Source organism: Gavialis gangeticus, unplaced genomic scaffold, assembly GCF_001723915.1.
Source record: "Gavialis gangeticus isolate Ggan-Ray unplaced genomic scaffold, GavGan_comp1, whole genome shotgun sequence".
Classification (NCBI taxonomy): domain Eukaryota; kingdom Metazoa; phylum Chordata; order Crocodylia; family Gavialidae; genus Gavialis; species Gavialis gangeticus.
In genome coordinates, this window is record NW_017729025.1 from 148,089,571 (window position 1) to 148,104,424 (window position 14,854).

The 14,854-nt window shown below is 43.6% G+C and overlaps 2 protein-coding genes across 2 annotated transcripts in view; one reads left to right on the top strand and one right to left on the bottom strand.

The window, feature by feature from the left end:
* Positions 1-6,831, bottom strand: part of TNNT3 (troponin T3, fast skeletal type) — a 45,511-nt gene extending 38,680 nt beyond the window's left edge. Inside the window, exons 1-2 of the mRNA XM_019519736.1 lie at positions 6,812-6,831; positions 497-531 (exon numbers count right to left, since the gene is read on the bottom strand). Coding sequence (XP_019375281.1) covers positions 497-516 — 20 coding nt within the window. The 5' untranslated portion in view covers positions 517-531; positions 6,812-6,831. The remainder of the gene's footprint in view (positions 1-496; positions 532-6,811) is intronic.
* A 1,738-nt stretch (positions 6,832-8,569) lies between these two features.
* LOC109299402 (proline-rich protein 33-like) overlaps positions 8,570-14,854 on the top strand; it is a 35,066-nt gene continuing 28,781 nt past the window's right edge. The window contains exon 1 of the mRNA XM_019519984.1: positions 8,570-8,766. The gene's annotated coding sequence lies outside the window, so the exon portion shown is untranslated. The remainder of the gene's footprint in view (positions 8,767-14,854) is intronic.

Here is a 14,854-nt window from a genome sequence, read left to right on the forward strand (position 1 = left end):
TAACAACTGGCTTCTTGCCAGTTCTAATCTTCACCCTCTCCTTACTGAAATTCTGTTCGGGTCACACTGAGCTCTTTTCCTTACTTTTGTTTAACAGAAAACTTTCAGCCACTATTCCCTTAACTCATACCCTCCCCATACCTCTGCTTCTGTATTCTGAACCTGCATTTGTAGGAATGCCAAGCAATTCAATTAATTTTGGTGGTGTTATTTTGGACCTTCCATGGTGATTTATACCAGGATAGGTATGCCTAACCACACTAGTCAACCTTCCCCAGCAAGAATATCGTGGGAGTTTAAGGCAGGGGAAGAAGGGAGTGTTGCACTTGAACTCCCAGTGCCCAAGCCCCTAGGCCTCTTGCTATCGACTCTGATGGGCTCTGGACCACGCATTTGTCTTTGGACACAGCCTTACGGCTTTACAGGGAAACTCTGTTTTAGCTTGCAAGTGCCCCACTGAACAGATTAGCATGGAGACAGTCTCCTCTCTACTTACACGTCCTCGGTGTCAGACATGTTGGCAGTGGGTTTCTAAGTGAAAAAGGAAAGCAAGAGACAAGTTAGCAGCATCTCAGAACACTCCAAGACAAAAGCAGGTGGGTTGACATCTGAAGTTGAAAAGCGATGCATCTGGTGTCCTACAGAGCAGTAAACCCCCACTGCCACTATAATACAGTAAAGGCTTCAGCTGGTCAGATCAAATGAGGAGGAGTGGACTGGAAAAGAAAGTTACCTAAACAGATAGAGCCCATTAGCTTCCTAGGAGAACTGATTAGCTGCAAAATCTTCAGATCTGAACCTGGTATCATATGAGAAGCACCTCCAAAACTTCAGGGATGTTTGGAAAGAGGCCCAGCTTTATGTAATGGGTGCCAGATTGTCCTCTCCCACCCATTTGACACCTGTGTTAATACACAAAGTTCAGCAGCATTACTCACGTCACTGCTTTAGTGCAAGTGGGAGGCCCCCCCAGGTCCAAGGCATATATCACAGCTAGTGGAAAAAGGTAAAAAAATCATTGGCACTTAACTACAGTATTTGATTGCAGGAACCCCAAAACTGTCAAATAAATTAATGAACGGGTAATGTCAGGCTTATAAAACTAGACCAATGATGTGAACAATTCTTCGCTGACTCAGCTGAGAGATTGGTACTGCTGAAGTTCGCAGAAGAGATCTTTTGATTAATATTACTTGGCCAGTTATGGTATTAATTACAACAGATACTCACATCCTATGGTGGGCACTGAAATGCATCAAACAATGGCATGTCTAAAACAGCTCCCCCTGTTCTGGCTGTGCCTGAGCGCCTCATAGTCTTCAGTGGTCTTATTCTCATAACATCCCTGTAGGGACTTGTTGTTATTCCCATTTTACAGATGTGGAAGGGAGGCACAGAGTCTTGGTTATAGAGAGTCTGTGGCAGAAAAGGAATTTGATCCTACGTTCTCTCGGACCCAGGCCAGTGGGGTCCTATCCCCCATTGGACCAGGGCAGAGACGGTATAGGCAACGTAGTGCTGAAACATACAGGGGTCAGACAGGATGACTTAACTGGTCCTCTCTGGGCCTCAAACCCATGGGTCAGACTCTCAGCTGGTATAAATCAGAGATTGCTCCACTGACTTCAACAGAGCCAGGCAAATTCAATCACACAAAAGGTTGGTCATCTCTATGATTTAAAGTGGGGGTGGCATTTCCTGTGCAAACTACAGAACTAGTAACACCACACACTGTTCTCTGTAGAGGTAGATGGGGATCTGACATCAGTAGATCCATCTGATAGGTAGAGGCCGTGGGTCTCAGCAACCTATTTTTAAAGAGCTAACTGTCCCCTAGGTGGGGGCAGAGGGAACAGGGAAGGAGAGATTATAAACTGGTGAGGAGTGGACTTTCACTCAAACTTCCTCTAAATCCATGAAGGGTCTTAAATTAGAAAACAGGGCAGAGAACGCAAGCTGTGGCTTTCATGACTTCATTACTCAGCTGATATATGAGAGGTGTCTTGAAGGAGCAGGAAGACTGATTTAGGGCCAAAAGGAACAACTGCAGCTCAGAAGGTTTCTATTTCAGATGGTTATAATAATCCCATGGGCTCTGGCTCTCCCCTATAAGGGATCCTGTCCATCTCCCAGCTATAACGCTGGACAACATGATAAATACCCCAACTAACTGATATAGATATACTACTACTGGTTAGAATTAAATCCAGTTATTTCTCTCTCTTTTGTGTTTTAGTTGCTTATCACCATGACAGCTGAGCACCTGTCACATAAAATCAATAATAGACCTTGTGTGGTTCATGGAGCCCCTAGCATTTCCCCACTTCTGGGTTGAGATTTCTAGTTCCTAGCTCAGCCATAGGCTTCCTGAATCAGAACTTCTGTTCCTAAATTGTTCTTCTGTGTAATGAGGCAATAACATTCCCTTTCTCCCACCCTTTGTTTAACTGCTTCTTACTGGGTGAGTCTACACATTTATTAATGCACCATAGTTACTGAGCATTAAGTTTAGTACTTGGATAACCAAGTACTAAATCAATGTGCAGTGACTCGTGCTACTGCACAGTAGCACCAGGGCACAGGTTTTTAGTGACACTTACTGTGTAGTAGCCTAATAACACTGCGCAGTAGCGTATTACCACGGATTTTGCCCGGCACACTACTGTGCAGTGTTATTAAACTACTGTGCAGTAAGCGTCTTGTGTAGATGCACCCACTACGTATTTGCATCCTGCCTGGAAAAAATGGGGGCCTTAGTTTTGGTGCAGGCTTCTTGGTATTACCATGGTTTAAATAAATCATTATTTGCTCGTATGCTATTATTATTATGCTATTATTTGCTGCAATGGTCTCAACTTGCAGCAAAGGAAGTTTAGGTTGGATATTAGGAAGAACTTTCTCACTAGAAGGGTTATGAAGCACTGAAATGGGTTACCTAAAGAGGTGGTGGAATCTCTCTATCCTTGGAGGTTTTTAAGGCCTGGCTTGACAAAGCCCTAGCTGGGATGACCTAGTTGGGAATGGTCTGGCTTTAAGCAGGGGGTTGGAGAAGATGACCTCCTGAGGTCCCTTCCACCCCTCATTTTCTATGATTCTATTAAGAGTACTACCTGGTGGTGTTATTTTATGGTATGGGGAAGTAGAGTCCTTGCAGAGAAAACTCTGGGTCAAGGGGAACGTCTGTGAAAGCCTGCCATAAGCCTCTTCCAGTCTAGATGTTTGTCCTAAGGGATTGTGGGAATTTTGGTCAATCCCTCCATTCGGTTAGTCTCTGAATTTTGCTTTTTTTAAAAATCTGAACATAACAAATGATTTTGAGTTAAGTGCTCCCTTTGTTCTCACATGTTCGGTTCCATGGGAGTGAGAGTTGCATTAGTGGATCATCTTGAAAGAGAACCTTCAAATTCTCAGCGCATATTTATAAAAGTGATTTTTGCAGGACCAGGTTGAGGGCAAAAATACGGTGCAGTACCAGACTGCCCTGCTTTAAGGGCCTGCTCCATAGCTCCTTAAAAGTCTTTAAATGAGGCCCCACACAAATGGGCCTTCTTCTCATGAGTCCCAGAATGAGCTCATCCAGTTGCCATTTGGCCTCCACGACACTGCGTATCAGGTGTTGTACTAGACACTTCCATACTTGTTGACAGCCCAAGGGCTGTGCCAGCCAACAGGATTCTGCAAGGCACATATCAGCAGGCCATGAAACAGGACTAGATGGCAAGCTCTACTAGGAAGGGTCTGCATATTTGTATCTGTTCGTAGCCCAAGGAGGCCTCAATTCTGATGGGGTCTTTGAGCACTAGGTAAAAATAATTAAATAAGATGATGACAGTGACAAAGAACATGACAAACACTGTGAACAAACCAATGGGCCAGAATTGATTTAAAAAATCCCCCAACTAGACCTGGACATAACATTTGAAAATGGCCCTTATGCCAAATGTTCAATAAAGTGCATTAATCTTATCAACATAAACTGGCACTTCATTGTCTTATACTGCTGCCCTCATCCAGGCTACCCCTTCAGTTAAGCTAGCCTTCCCTAAGAAAGGACAGCATGACTGAACACTTAACAGATCTCAAAGGAATCATTGAGAAGTGAGAGCCTTATTCAGTTTCCATTAAAGTCAATGACAAAACTTCTATTGGTAATAATAGTAGCCAAAGCACTGTAATCATCTGATGTGTTCATAATATTGAGGAAAGACTATTGTATTCCTGATTTTAGCTGTGTAGTTGCTTTGTTAATTAAAACAGTGACTAAATGAACCCACGCTTACAACAAAATAGAGAGAGAGAGAAAGCAAACAATAAACAGCGATAATTTCTGCAGCTAATCTAAAGCCTAATCTGAGGCTCTGAAGTCAATGGAAAGATTCCAACTGGCTTTGGATCAGGCTACTGATGAAGACAACATTATCACAGATCTCACAAAACAAATGCATCTAAATATGCAAACTGTTAGACGCTTGAGGCAGGAACTAGCTTTTATTTTGTTTGAAGAGTGCCCAGTAAAATGGGCCCTGATCTTTGCCTGAGCTTTGTGCACATGAAGAAGGAATTAGTAATAATACCCATTATTTGGAAATAAAACATGTCCAACTTGCAGTCTGCCTTCTGAAACCTAATTATATCAAAGCAAGAGGTCAGGTAACACTTTGATTTCAAGAATCTAAATTCCAAATTGTTTCCTAACAGGTTCTATTTTATTTTCTTAGGCCCCGATATTTCTTTCCTAAGGAAACTGAGCTCTAAGATATCTGCACTTCCTTCACCATTCAGCCAGCAGAAGAATTAAGCGAGTATATTTATTTTATACTGCATATGAATGATGCGCCAGATATGGTCCTGGGTTCAATGAAAAAGGTCAATATTCCATCCCTAATCAGATTAAAGTCAACCCAATAGACCATGATTCTGCCTAGTAAACTGTCTGCTTATGTCTTTTGCTGTGAACTATATATTCCATTTGGTCCACATCAGTTCTGTTCTTGGCTTAAGAAGCAGAGTTGCCATTTCCAAGGGAGCGTCTTAGCAGCTGAGAATGCACCCAACTGCCAGATGATCGATGGAATTCACTCCCTTCCACCTCGGAGGCCATCTATGAAAACAACCCCGCCATCAATCATTTTCTCTTCTTAGCAAGATGTGGCCTGCCATACAAGGGATGCAAGGTAGTAAGATTATTAGAGAAAGGAGGAGAAAGAAAATGGACATGCATCAAAGATTAGCCCTGGCAGGAATAGCTGTCAGGCAAGATGGCTCGGTACAATCTATCAAGCAGCAGCTGCCCACAGAGCCCTGGCAGGAGCCCCCATACAACTGACACATCTAATAAAGTTTCAGATGCATTTCCTACAAACTTCCCCTTCTCTCCCTCCTACAAGTGGAATTCTTCCTCTCCGAACTATTCACTAGTTTGGAAGATAAAGTGATTCTATATCTGGTGCCAGAAACCAACAAGCAAAGTGAAAACCCCATCTTACCCAAACCTCACACAGTTGCTATTATTTACCATTTGTACTGCAGAAGCACCTAGGAGCCACAGCCCTGAGCCAGGATGCCATGGTGCTAGGCGCTGTACAAATACAGAGCAAAAATGATGGCTCCTGCCCTCTAGGAGCCTATAACCTAAACAACCATAATCCTGGCTATTTGCACTCCGGGGGCATCCAGTCCACTTGATTCCCAGGTAGGATTTGCTAGGAAGAAGAAGAATTAAAAGAAAGAGAAATCAAAATCGCAGTCCCCCCTTTCCTGGAAAACCACCCCTTTTAATCACTCATCATATGGACATCTACCCACCCCAAAATGCTTGTATATCTTTTGTAATCACCAACAGTGCTTTGATTGTACTAGGGTTTATTTTCACCCTGGGATTCAACACTGCTGCACTGGGGCAAAAAGTGCCATGTACCACCAAAGCTTATCCTCTTCTGACCCCAAGAGCTGGGCATGATGCAGCTGTGTTCAGCTGTGACTGCCTTGCCATTGGCCTCAATTACAGCCCAGTGCATGGAGTATGTGCTCAGTGCCCTGCCCTCTGACACCCTCCCTCCCTCCAGCTTTCAGAGGTAATTAAAGTCCTGCTGCTTAAGGAGAAACACACACCAAAGAGCCATCTGTGTAATAACAGTCCACATGGCCTTCAGAAGGAGGGAGGAGGCGTGGGGGAGTCTGGAGGAATTCATGGTCATCAAGCAGCTTCGCTCATCGAGCAAAAACAGTGAGAAAACGCATCTTAGGGTATGCCTGAGCTCACGGGTTTTTTGGTTTCATTTTGTTTTTTTTACAGATTTTCTTTATCACCAGATATTTCACTTGCTTTCTTTGTGTGCTACCATCCGCAAGACGGGATCTGCTACCGGCAGTTAGATGGCCACTATGCTTGGACACTGGAAACTTAGCTCACCCTCTGCAGCATCTAAAATGGCTTTAAGGTTTCTTTTGAACTTACCCAAATAGCCATGGAACCCTTTAAGTGACTACCTGAATAACTTAGCCCCGGCCAGGTCTGAGCATCTTTGCTGGAATTCTCTTATGGGCGAGCACAGAAAGCAGAGAGCACACAAAAGAAAACTTTTTTTTCTGCACCACCCTTCCCTTGCCCCCAACAGTCTATTTCTGGACTATCTTGACTTCAAAGCATCCTTAGCAACACATAGCAATACACACCCAGCAGTCAGATCTCAAAGAGATACCAGCTATATTTCATGAGCTCACAACATCTTGGCATACCAGAAGAATCTTACTTTTCTCTCTCTCTTACACGCATGCACGCGCGCGCACACACACGCACACACACACACTCTTTCTCTCTCTCTCTTTGTTTTTAAGAAGGGAGGGGTCTTCTTGATTCGCTCACATCATTTTTCCTTCCATCCCTTCCCAGTTCTCTTCTAAGACCTAATACTTAGCTTATCTAAGCCACTAGCCTACTCATCCTTTCTCCAGCTCCTCCTCTTGCCCTTCGATTTCCCTCTTGGAATGACCAAGACACAGGATTTCTTCCCAATTTACTCCTTTCCCCACAGTCTAAACTGTTTGCCACCTCTTTGGGCAGGGTACAAAACTGGTGGCAGTGCTTTAAACATTCATTCAGGCTTTACAGAGGGATTTGGTCACATTTTGTACTGTATAATTTATCATTCCTGGGAACCTCAAGGTCATGGAAGATGTCACGTCATACAGTTCTCATTCACAAGGCCTTGACTTTGGTGGGGACTTTTCCATGGTCCAGATGAATCCCCATTATATCCCAGACCGTCCAGAGCTTCATGGACATTCCCAGGCCTGGAACAATGTCAACAAATCCACCTCCGAGTAGGATGGAGAAATAATACAATTGTTTCCCTCCATGGGGCCTTCACCTGAGTGCAAGGGTCATAAAGTTCAATCTGATCCATGTGCTAGGGTCATTCCATGCCCTGGACCCCACCATTTAGACTGAGCCCCCAAATCTGCTGCCCTTTTCCATTCATTCACAGAAATAGCGCTTGCCTGACATCCTTCTTACCTGAGAGGAGGCAGCCAAGAGAAGTGCCGAGCCCCCTGGTGAATGGGACAGGCTGCAGGATCTGCAGACTTCTCAAGGTGATTAAGCCCTCATGTTATAGTGACATTTGATCTTCTGGAGACGCTGATTGGCCATTAGGCCTGCAATGTCAGGAGGAGAAGGAGCAAGGCGGGGGAGGAAGGAGAAGGGGTGGGGGGGAAAAGGGCATACCAAGTATAGGAACAGCTGGAGGGACTGCATAGATTATGCTAAAATGGGAGGGACATGTTTGGAGAAAAAAAACGAAGGCTTAAGTTTCTATATTTATAACCCCACCAGGCAAGCAAAATTTAAAGAGGAGTATCCAAGGAAAGAGCTATAGGCTTTTATGCAAGCGTGGAAGCATGGTTATCATAGAAACACGGTGCTCTTTGGCACGCAGTATTTAACTAGAGTCACCAATGGCCCATCATTTTTATAGTTTAAATGGTTATTCTTACCGCAATAGCCATTAATCCCTGGGCTAGTCCGAGAGACCCTCCATTGCCGTTCTAAAGATTTCAGTGGCTTTGTCTCTTGGGTGCAGTTATGATTTATGAAGGTAATGCAGCTGCTGGCACCCTTTGGGCTTAGGACTCTCATTTCTACCTGCAAGAACTCTTTTGAAGTTAACAGGGGTCACAACAGTGCATGTATAACATGTCAAAAACATGGTGCATGCATACACGCACACCACTGACATGTGATAGGCTTCTGGGTTCTACCAGCCGCTAGGGCCACATCAAGAGCCAAGGTAAGAGAATCAGGGGAATAGTAGGACCTGGTGGTAAAAGAACAGGCACAGAGAAATATGTACAAGATTTGCTGTATTATTAGAGCAGCCCTTGCAGTTGCTTCACTTTGCCAGTAGAGGTTTACAGTGCCTAACACAACTGTTTTCATGCCATCAGGCTTTACTTCCCCCATCCCCTCCCTCCCATCCATCTCCCCTTGGCAGGGATCCCCTGCAGCATAGTGCATGCCCTCCAGTGGGGATGATGGCTTTACCAGCTTCCTTTGCTACGAGCCTGTAAGAGCAGAGAAAGCTGGTAGGTCAGGAGCCGTGGGGCAGCTTTTATTTTTGGCGTGCATCTCAGATCAATTCCTTCCCCTCCTCCCTTCCATTCGTAGGGAGGGAAGAGTCCAAACTAAGGATGCACAGGCAGGTTTCTAAGCACACGGCGCTGGGAGCAACAAGCTGCAGCCTGTAACCATCGCTCAGTGCTCACCAGGTAATGTACAAAAGCAAGAATCTCCTTTCGAGCTTTCATTCTTTGGCTGTCATTTTTTTATTTCCCCTCCTCCAAAAATATATTGAAACAAGGCTCTTGTTAATTTGCTGGAGGGGAGGGAGATATTGCTACAAAGTGCAAAGGATTCACATGTGGCCCTCTGCGTTATTATCATATTTCATTCACAGGAGGGAAAGGCAGAAGAAATATAACTACTGCATGAACTGGGTTGGGAAAACCCATGCAAATGGGGAAGGGAGAAGTCCATGATGCACAAAGTATGAGACTATGTAGTGCTGGGGTTTTATTCCTCCTCTCAGCCACTGAAAGCACTAATGCAATGAACGCATTTTTACGTTGCATTTTCAACCTCATTAAGTATTTTTTGCTGATTTAGCAAGATCGTTTTCACTATGCATTCTAACAGCTGGCATTTCTCCAAAAAATACTATATCTAATCAGCTGGAAAGAGGAGCTTGGATATAATGGAAAGGAACATAGAGCTTTCTTGTCCTTTTTATGTTAACAGTGTAACCTGCTTGGCAAGGTATAAGGGAATGCATTTCCTAGTCTTGTTTCACTATCTGTCTGACTGTTATATCCGCTCTTTACTGCTGACATTGCATCTCAAGCTGTTCTTTAAGAAAGGAGTGCACTAGAAAAGCTGTGCACAAGACTAAACTGTATAGTGCCTGCCCTCCCTCCGTCTTCTCTAGTTTGTCAAACTAGTACCTTACTTGGAGGTAGAATGTGGCGGGGGAGGGAAACAAAGTGCAAGAGACAAAAGCTGGTGTTACGATGGAGTAGATCTTAATTCTGTGTAAATCAGAGCAACTCCACTATTTCAGCCAGTTGAAGACCTGACCCATTCGTCTTAAGCCATTTGTTGAAAACAACCATGCAAAATTAAGAAGCGTCTGTGTGCCTTGTACTTTCTATGTGCCGTCTGCAAGGCAGCAAGTGGCTTTCAGCTCACTTGAATCAAAAAGATCTCCTTCTGCATGGCAGACAAATGCGTGCTGTCAATTTAGATCACTGATTGGATAGCTAAAACTGAGTTTCCCTCTGCCTTGTATTTTGAATCACCTCTCTGCTTCAGACATCAGATTTCAATGCCATACTTCCTCCTGCACATTTGTGCTATCTATGCCCTATGGCTTTGAAGATAACTCCCAGTAGCTGAAAACTAAGATCTACGCAGCCTACTTATTCTAATCAACCTGGTTCAAACAACAGCCTTCCAGTGATTGTATCCAAACACATTAAGTCTGGGCCTATCCATAAACCAAATAAATAATACAGCTGCTCCATACACGATCTGGGTGGGTTTTGCATCATCTGCCTGTTGCACTCATCCTTTCTCTGCTTCATACATGGCTCATTTGCTCCATCAGTCATTTTCCTTCTTGATGGATCTGCTCTTTCAGTCATCTTCCTTCTTGAAGCATTGATGATATATTACACCCATCATCACCCAGCTTCACGAACCCCTCTTTGGGTATCTAAGGTGTTCATCTCATGCTACTTTCACAGCATCTCCAAACCAAGCACTAGCTTTCCACTCTTACCATACTATACCTGTTTTGCATACAGTCGATTGTGTCCAGGCATTGTCTCTCTGAAGGATAGGTTATGTCATTAATGTGTTCCACATTTGCTACACAATCATCTGGTCTTTGGTTCAGGTCTCATCTGCACCTTGCACATCTTGCTATTCTTCTCTTTGTAGATCAGCTCTGGTTTATGTGCTAGTTCTGGTTCATAATCCTACTATTTTATGTTGAATATTTCCTTAATGCTTCACCCATCTGGTTCATATTTTATGTGTGTACTACGTGCCTGTTTCTCCTTTAATGTCTCGATTCCACACATCTGGCTCATACATCACCTGTAGTATTTCTCCCATTGAACATCTCTCTCTTTTGCATATCATCCAAATTCTGTTACCTACCCATTTCCTCCTTGTTTCCACCATGTCTCCATATCTAGCATCCTCCTTGAACTGCCTACAATACATCTTATCCCTTATGCCACTGAGGAAGCACAGTTTGCTGTCAACAGCTTGTCCTCTATCTCCTGTTCTCTAGTAAAAGAATTCACCAAGTAATGGAGGAGAAGGATTCATGTTTAATCTTATGATAGGACCTGGCTCTTAGGTTGATAGCAATAGGACTTAGTTAAATGATGTTATGGCAAGTATACTTGTGGTAAGTATAGCTTGTTCTGGTCTTCCATCCTATAAGTATCAGACACAGGTGTGTGTATGTTTCAAGTGTGCATGTCTGATTCACAGACAACTTAGACAAAAAACATTATCCTGCATTTGCCAATTTTACAGCGAGTTTATTACATGTTTGTATAGCAGCCTGTTGCCAGGGTAGGAAGCCCACTACCGATGTTCGACATTTAATGGGAGCCAGTGCTTGGTATAGACAGACCTGGGCAAAATACCCATTCAATTAACCTATAGAAACCATTGTCTGTACTTCCTTGTAATTGGGAGTGCAACCAAGGATAGATGCTTTGGAATACCCATAGGGACTATATGGCATAGCATGCTTGCTTGTGAAAGAGAAGGAATCAAACTTCATGCATCTCCTCTTGGTTGACCACTGAAACTAATCATTCAGCGCAGAAGAAATCCAGTGGTTTGGAACTCTATTCCAGTGCTGCACATTCATATTTCTCTGTGTAGTTTTACAAACTGCAACAACACACCTTGGTTTGACAATGAGATTATTACATCCAGGATTATTCTGAGTAAAAATTAGCATTCAGTGTTTCCATGGACCACAGGAGCTAAAAGACTGAATCACACTTCACCAGTCACTCTCATCCTCTGTATTAATACTGCAGAAGCATAATTGAAAAAAAAAATCTATTTACAATCCTAGAGTCTTGAAATGTTCCCTGTTTTACAGGTTCAGATCTATAATGCGGTTCTGGGAAAAGAATGGCTGAAAAATAAGTGTATTTTTAATGACCTGAGATTCTAAAAGGAAAGAATGAACTCATGATTTAAAAAATAATGTATATTATCTTCCTGTTTCCTTTGTACAACAGTGTATTCATATATAAAGCTATATGTGCAAATCAGGGATTTTCTGATAAAATGCTCTCTCTTTCTTCAGAAAATGTCAGTTTACCAAGAGTGAAAATGTTTGCATGATATAGGTGGTTTTTACAAACCTCCTAATCCAGTTTTGGTTTGGGGCGGCTTTTTTAACATTTAGAAGTTATTAAAATGGCACATTTGAACATTTTCAAAACAAAAATTTCATTTCTTGTTTTAATTATTTTGAAATTTTAGTTAACTAACCCTAGGTTAAAATGAAAGGGTCAAAACTGAAGTGGAAATTATCAAATAAAAATTTTTGATTAATCTAATTAGAAATTCCTGTTTACTATAGTTGGTTGGTTAACATGTTTTGAGATCAACTTATGCTCAAGCTTTGGGACAAAAAAGGTTTGGAATCTTGAACAATCGTCTGGAATGGGAAAACCATTTCTCATCTATCTTTTACTTTTCTTCTAACACCAACCCTAGTAGGGCAACAGACATAGCATTGCCTCTCACAGAGTCATTGGGTGACAAAGAACCCACAAGGGTCGTCTAGTCCAACCCCCAAAATTGTTCCTTCATGCCACAATCAAACCAGCAACCTAAGTATTGCCACAAAGACTGAGTCTACAGCCTCCTTTACCAGCTGAGCTGTAAAGGGATGACAGCATTTTACATTTTAGGTATTCTTGTTACATACTAAAACAATGGCTCATCTATCTCCCCTTCCTGATTTGGTAGCCTGTTGTTGACTGACACCATAACACCTAGGTACACTCAATAGATCTACTACTCTTCCTTTTGGACATTAGAGCAAATCTATACATTCTTGACATACAGTGCAATGCCCCTGTAACAGGGAACCCTGTCCTGTTACTGAGACAGTGGGAAAGTGAGAGTTGCACATTTAAGTTTCTGAGACATTGGAAGAGGCAGGCTGTGAAGACATAAGCTCTGCACCAATGGCAGAGGGGTCAAGCTGATCTTCACAGAGGTAGAGGCAGGACCTCCCTGCTGGGGGGTGAGGGAAGTAGTGCTAGGATCTGGAGCCTGGCCCAGGCTGTATAAGCCAAAGGAACTTCTTATACAAAGCTAAGAAGCAGTACCAGGTACTAAGGGAATGGTGATTAGGCCCGGGAGGGCCACAGCAGGTAGAAGACAGTGGGACTGAGTGGAAGTCTAGGGAAGGCTTGGTGAGACTCACCCCAGCTGTAATTAGTTGTGCCTAGGCTTTGCTCGTTGCATTTGGAACTGGAGGCTTAGGTTGTGGCTGAAGGGGCAGAAGGAGACAATGAGGTTGCCTGGAAGCAAGGTGCTGTACTTCATGGAGGACCCTCAAAGACTGGGACAGAATGAGAGGCCTGAACATAGGGGTGGTGATTGGGTAACAAAGACATGACAGGAAAGTACCTGAATCAACCAGAGAAAAGAAGAAATGGGATTAGAGCAACCACCAGGCGGCACCACCTCTGCCTTTAGATAGCAAATCCTGCAACAGCCCCCTGCATGTTTCTGAAAAAAACTATGCCCATCAGTGTTGATATTCTAATAGTGAGAGCTATCCCATCAAGTTTTTTGCAATTCCAATTAAGTCATTATTTTCTTTACAAACTAGGACTCTGTTCATCCTGTTTTTTTTCCTCTCGGGCTCCTTGCATTAATACAGAGGCATTTCATCTTGCACCTTTTCTACTAGTCTTATCATGGTTTCTAAGCTTTTCTCCAGGTAGGTCTCTTGCCCCAGCCCTCATCCTATGATCCCAGTCATGCACTGGCCAACAGGTTTCTCATACCATCTCCCAGGGGCCCTTCTTTAAAACCCTCATCTAGAATGCTCCTCTCAGTCTTCATCCCAGTGGTGACACATAGCAGGTGTACAGGGATGTATGTGCACCCCCTGACAGGCAGCGCTCCCCACTTAGGCAATGGGCAGGGGTGCAGGTGGGAGCACCAGTGCCCCCCCTGCAAGTACCGGCCAGGGAGTGGGGACTCCAGGAGAAGCACTGTTGGCACTTCTGGGAGTGCTGCGGCCACTTCTACGAGCACCGCTCGCACTTCCTGGCCAGTGCAATTGGCCACAGAGACCCCTGACTCAGATGGCTCCAGTCACCCTATCCTATCCATCCCATCTCCACCCCATCCCTGCAATATTGGTGACAGGGTGTTATGATCAACAATGTTTAAACAGGACGCCCCACATGTACTGCTAAAATCTCTTTGTCAGTATATGAGAAATGTTGCCAGTAGAAGAGAAGATGCTAAAATGAGGACCATATAAAAATCTGGAGAGAGGGACAGGACAAATTGCACATAATTATTCCAGTTATTTCCTATTACTGGAAGAGATCCACTAATCTGTTTTGTTCAGTAGGTCAGACTAGGTGAGTATAATGGCCCCTCATAGCCTCAAATTTATTTATCTAATCTAAGTGCTAGAAGACCCCTGAATTTTTAATAGCGATCACTGTATTCAGACTCACTCTTAACAGTCCACTCACAACTAGCTGTGTGTAGTTGGTTTATCTCCCATTAGCTCCTGTAGTACTTTCACCTGGTACAATGGGCTTAGAATCATTGATCTACTTTTCATCCCACTCTTGGGGATGGGCTGTCCCAGAAGCCTCTTTACACTGCAAACCCTTCTCCTCTGTCTCAGACACTGAGAGGGACCAATTCCTTAAGGGGGAACTAACAGGCCTGTTGCATCAGATATGGTTCTGCAGTACTTTCCACTTAAAGGCTGTGTTTACACAAGACACTAACTGTGCAGTTCTTATTGTGCAGTCATTTACTACTTGCATACCCAAGTACTAAATGACTGTGCAGTAACCAGAGCTACTGCATAGTAGCATCCCCACATGGCTTCCTGTTGATGCTGACTGTGCAATAGATCATTACCACTGTGCAGTAGCTCGTTACTACTGTGCAGCAGCGTCACATCATGATTTGTGCCTTGCAACACTACTACACAGTAATAACAAGCTACTGTGCAGTTGTAGTGAGCTACTGTGCAGTAAGCATCCCATA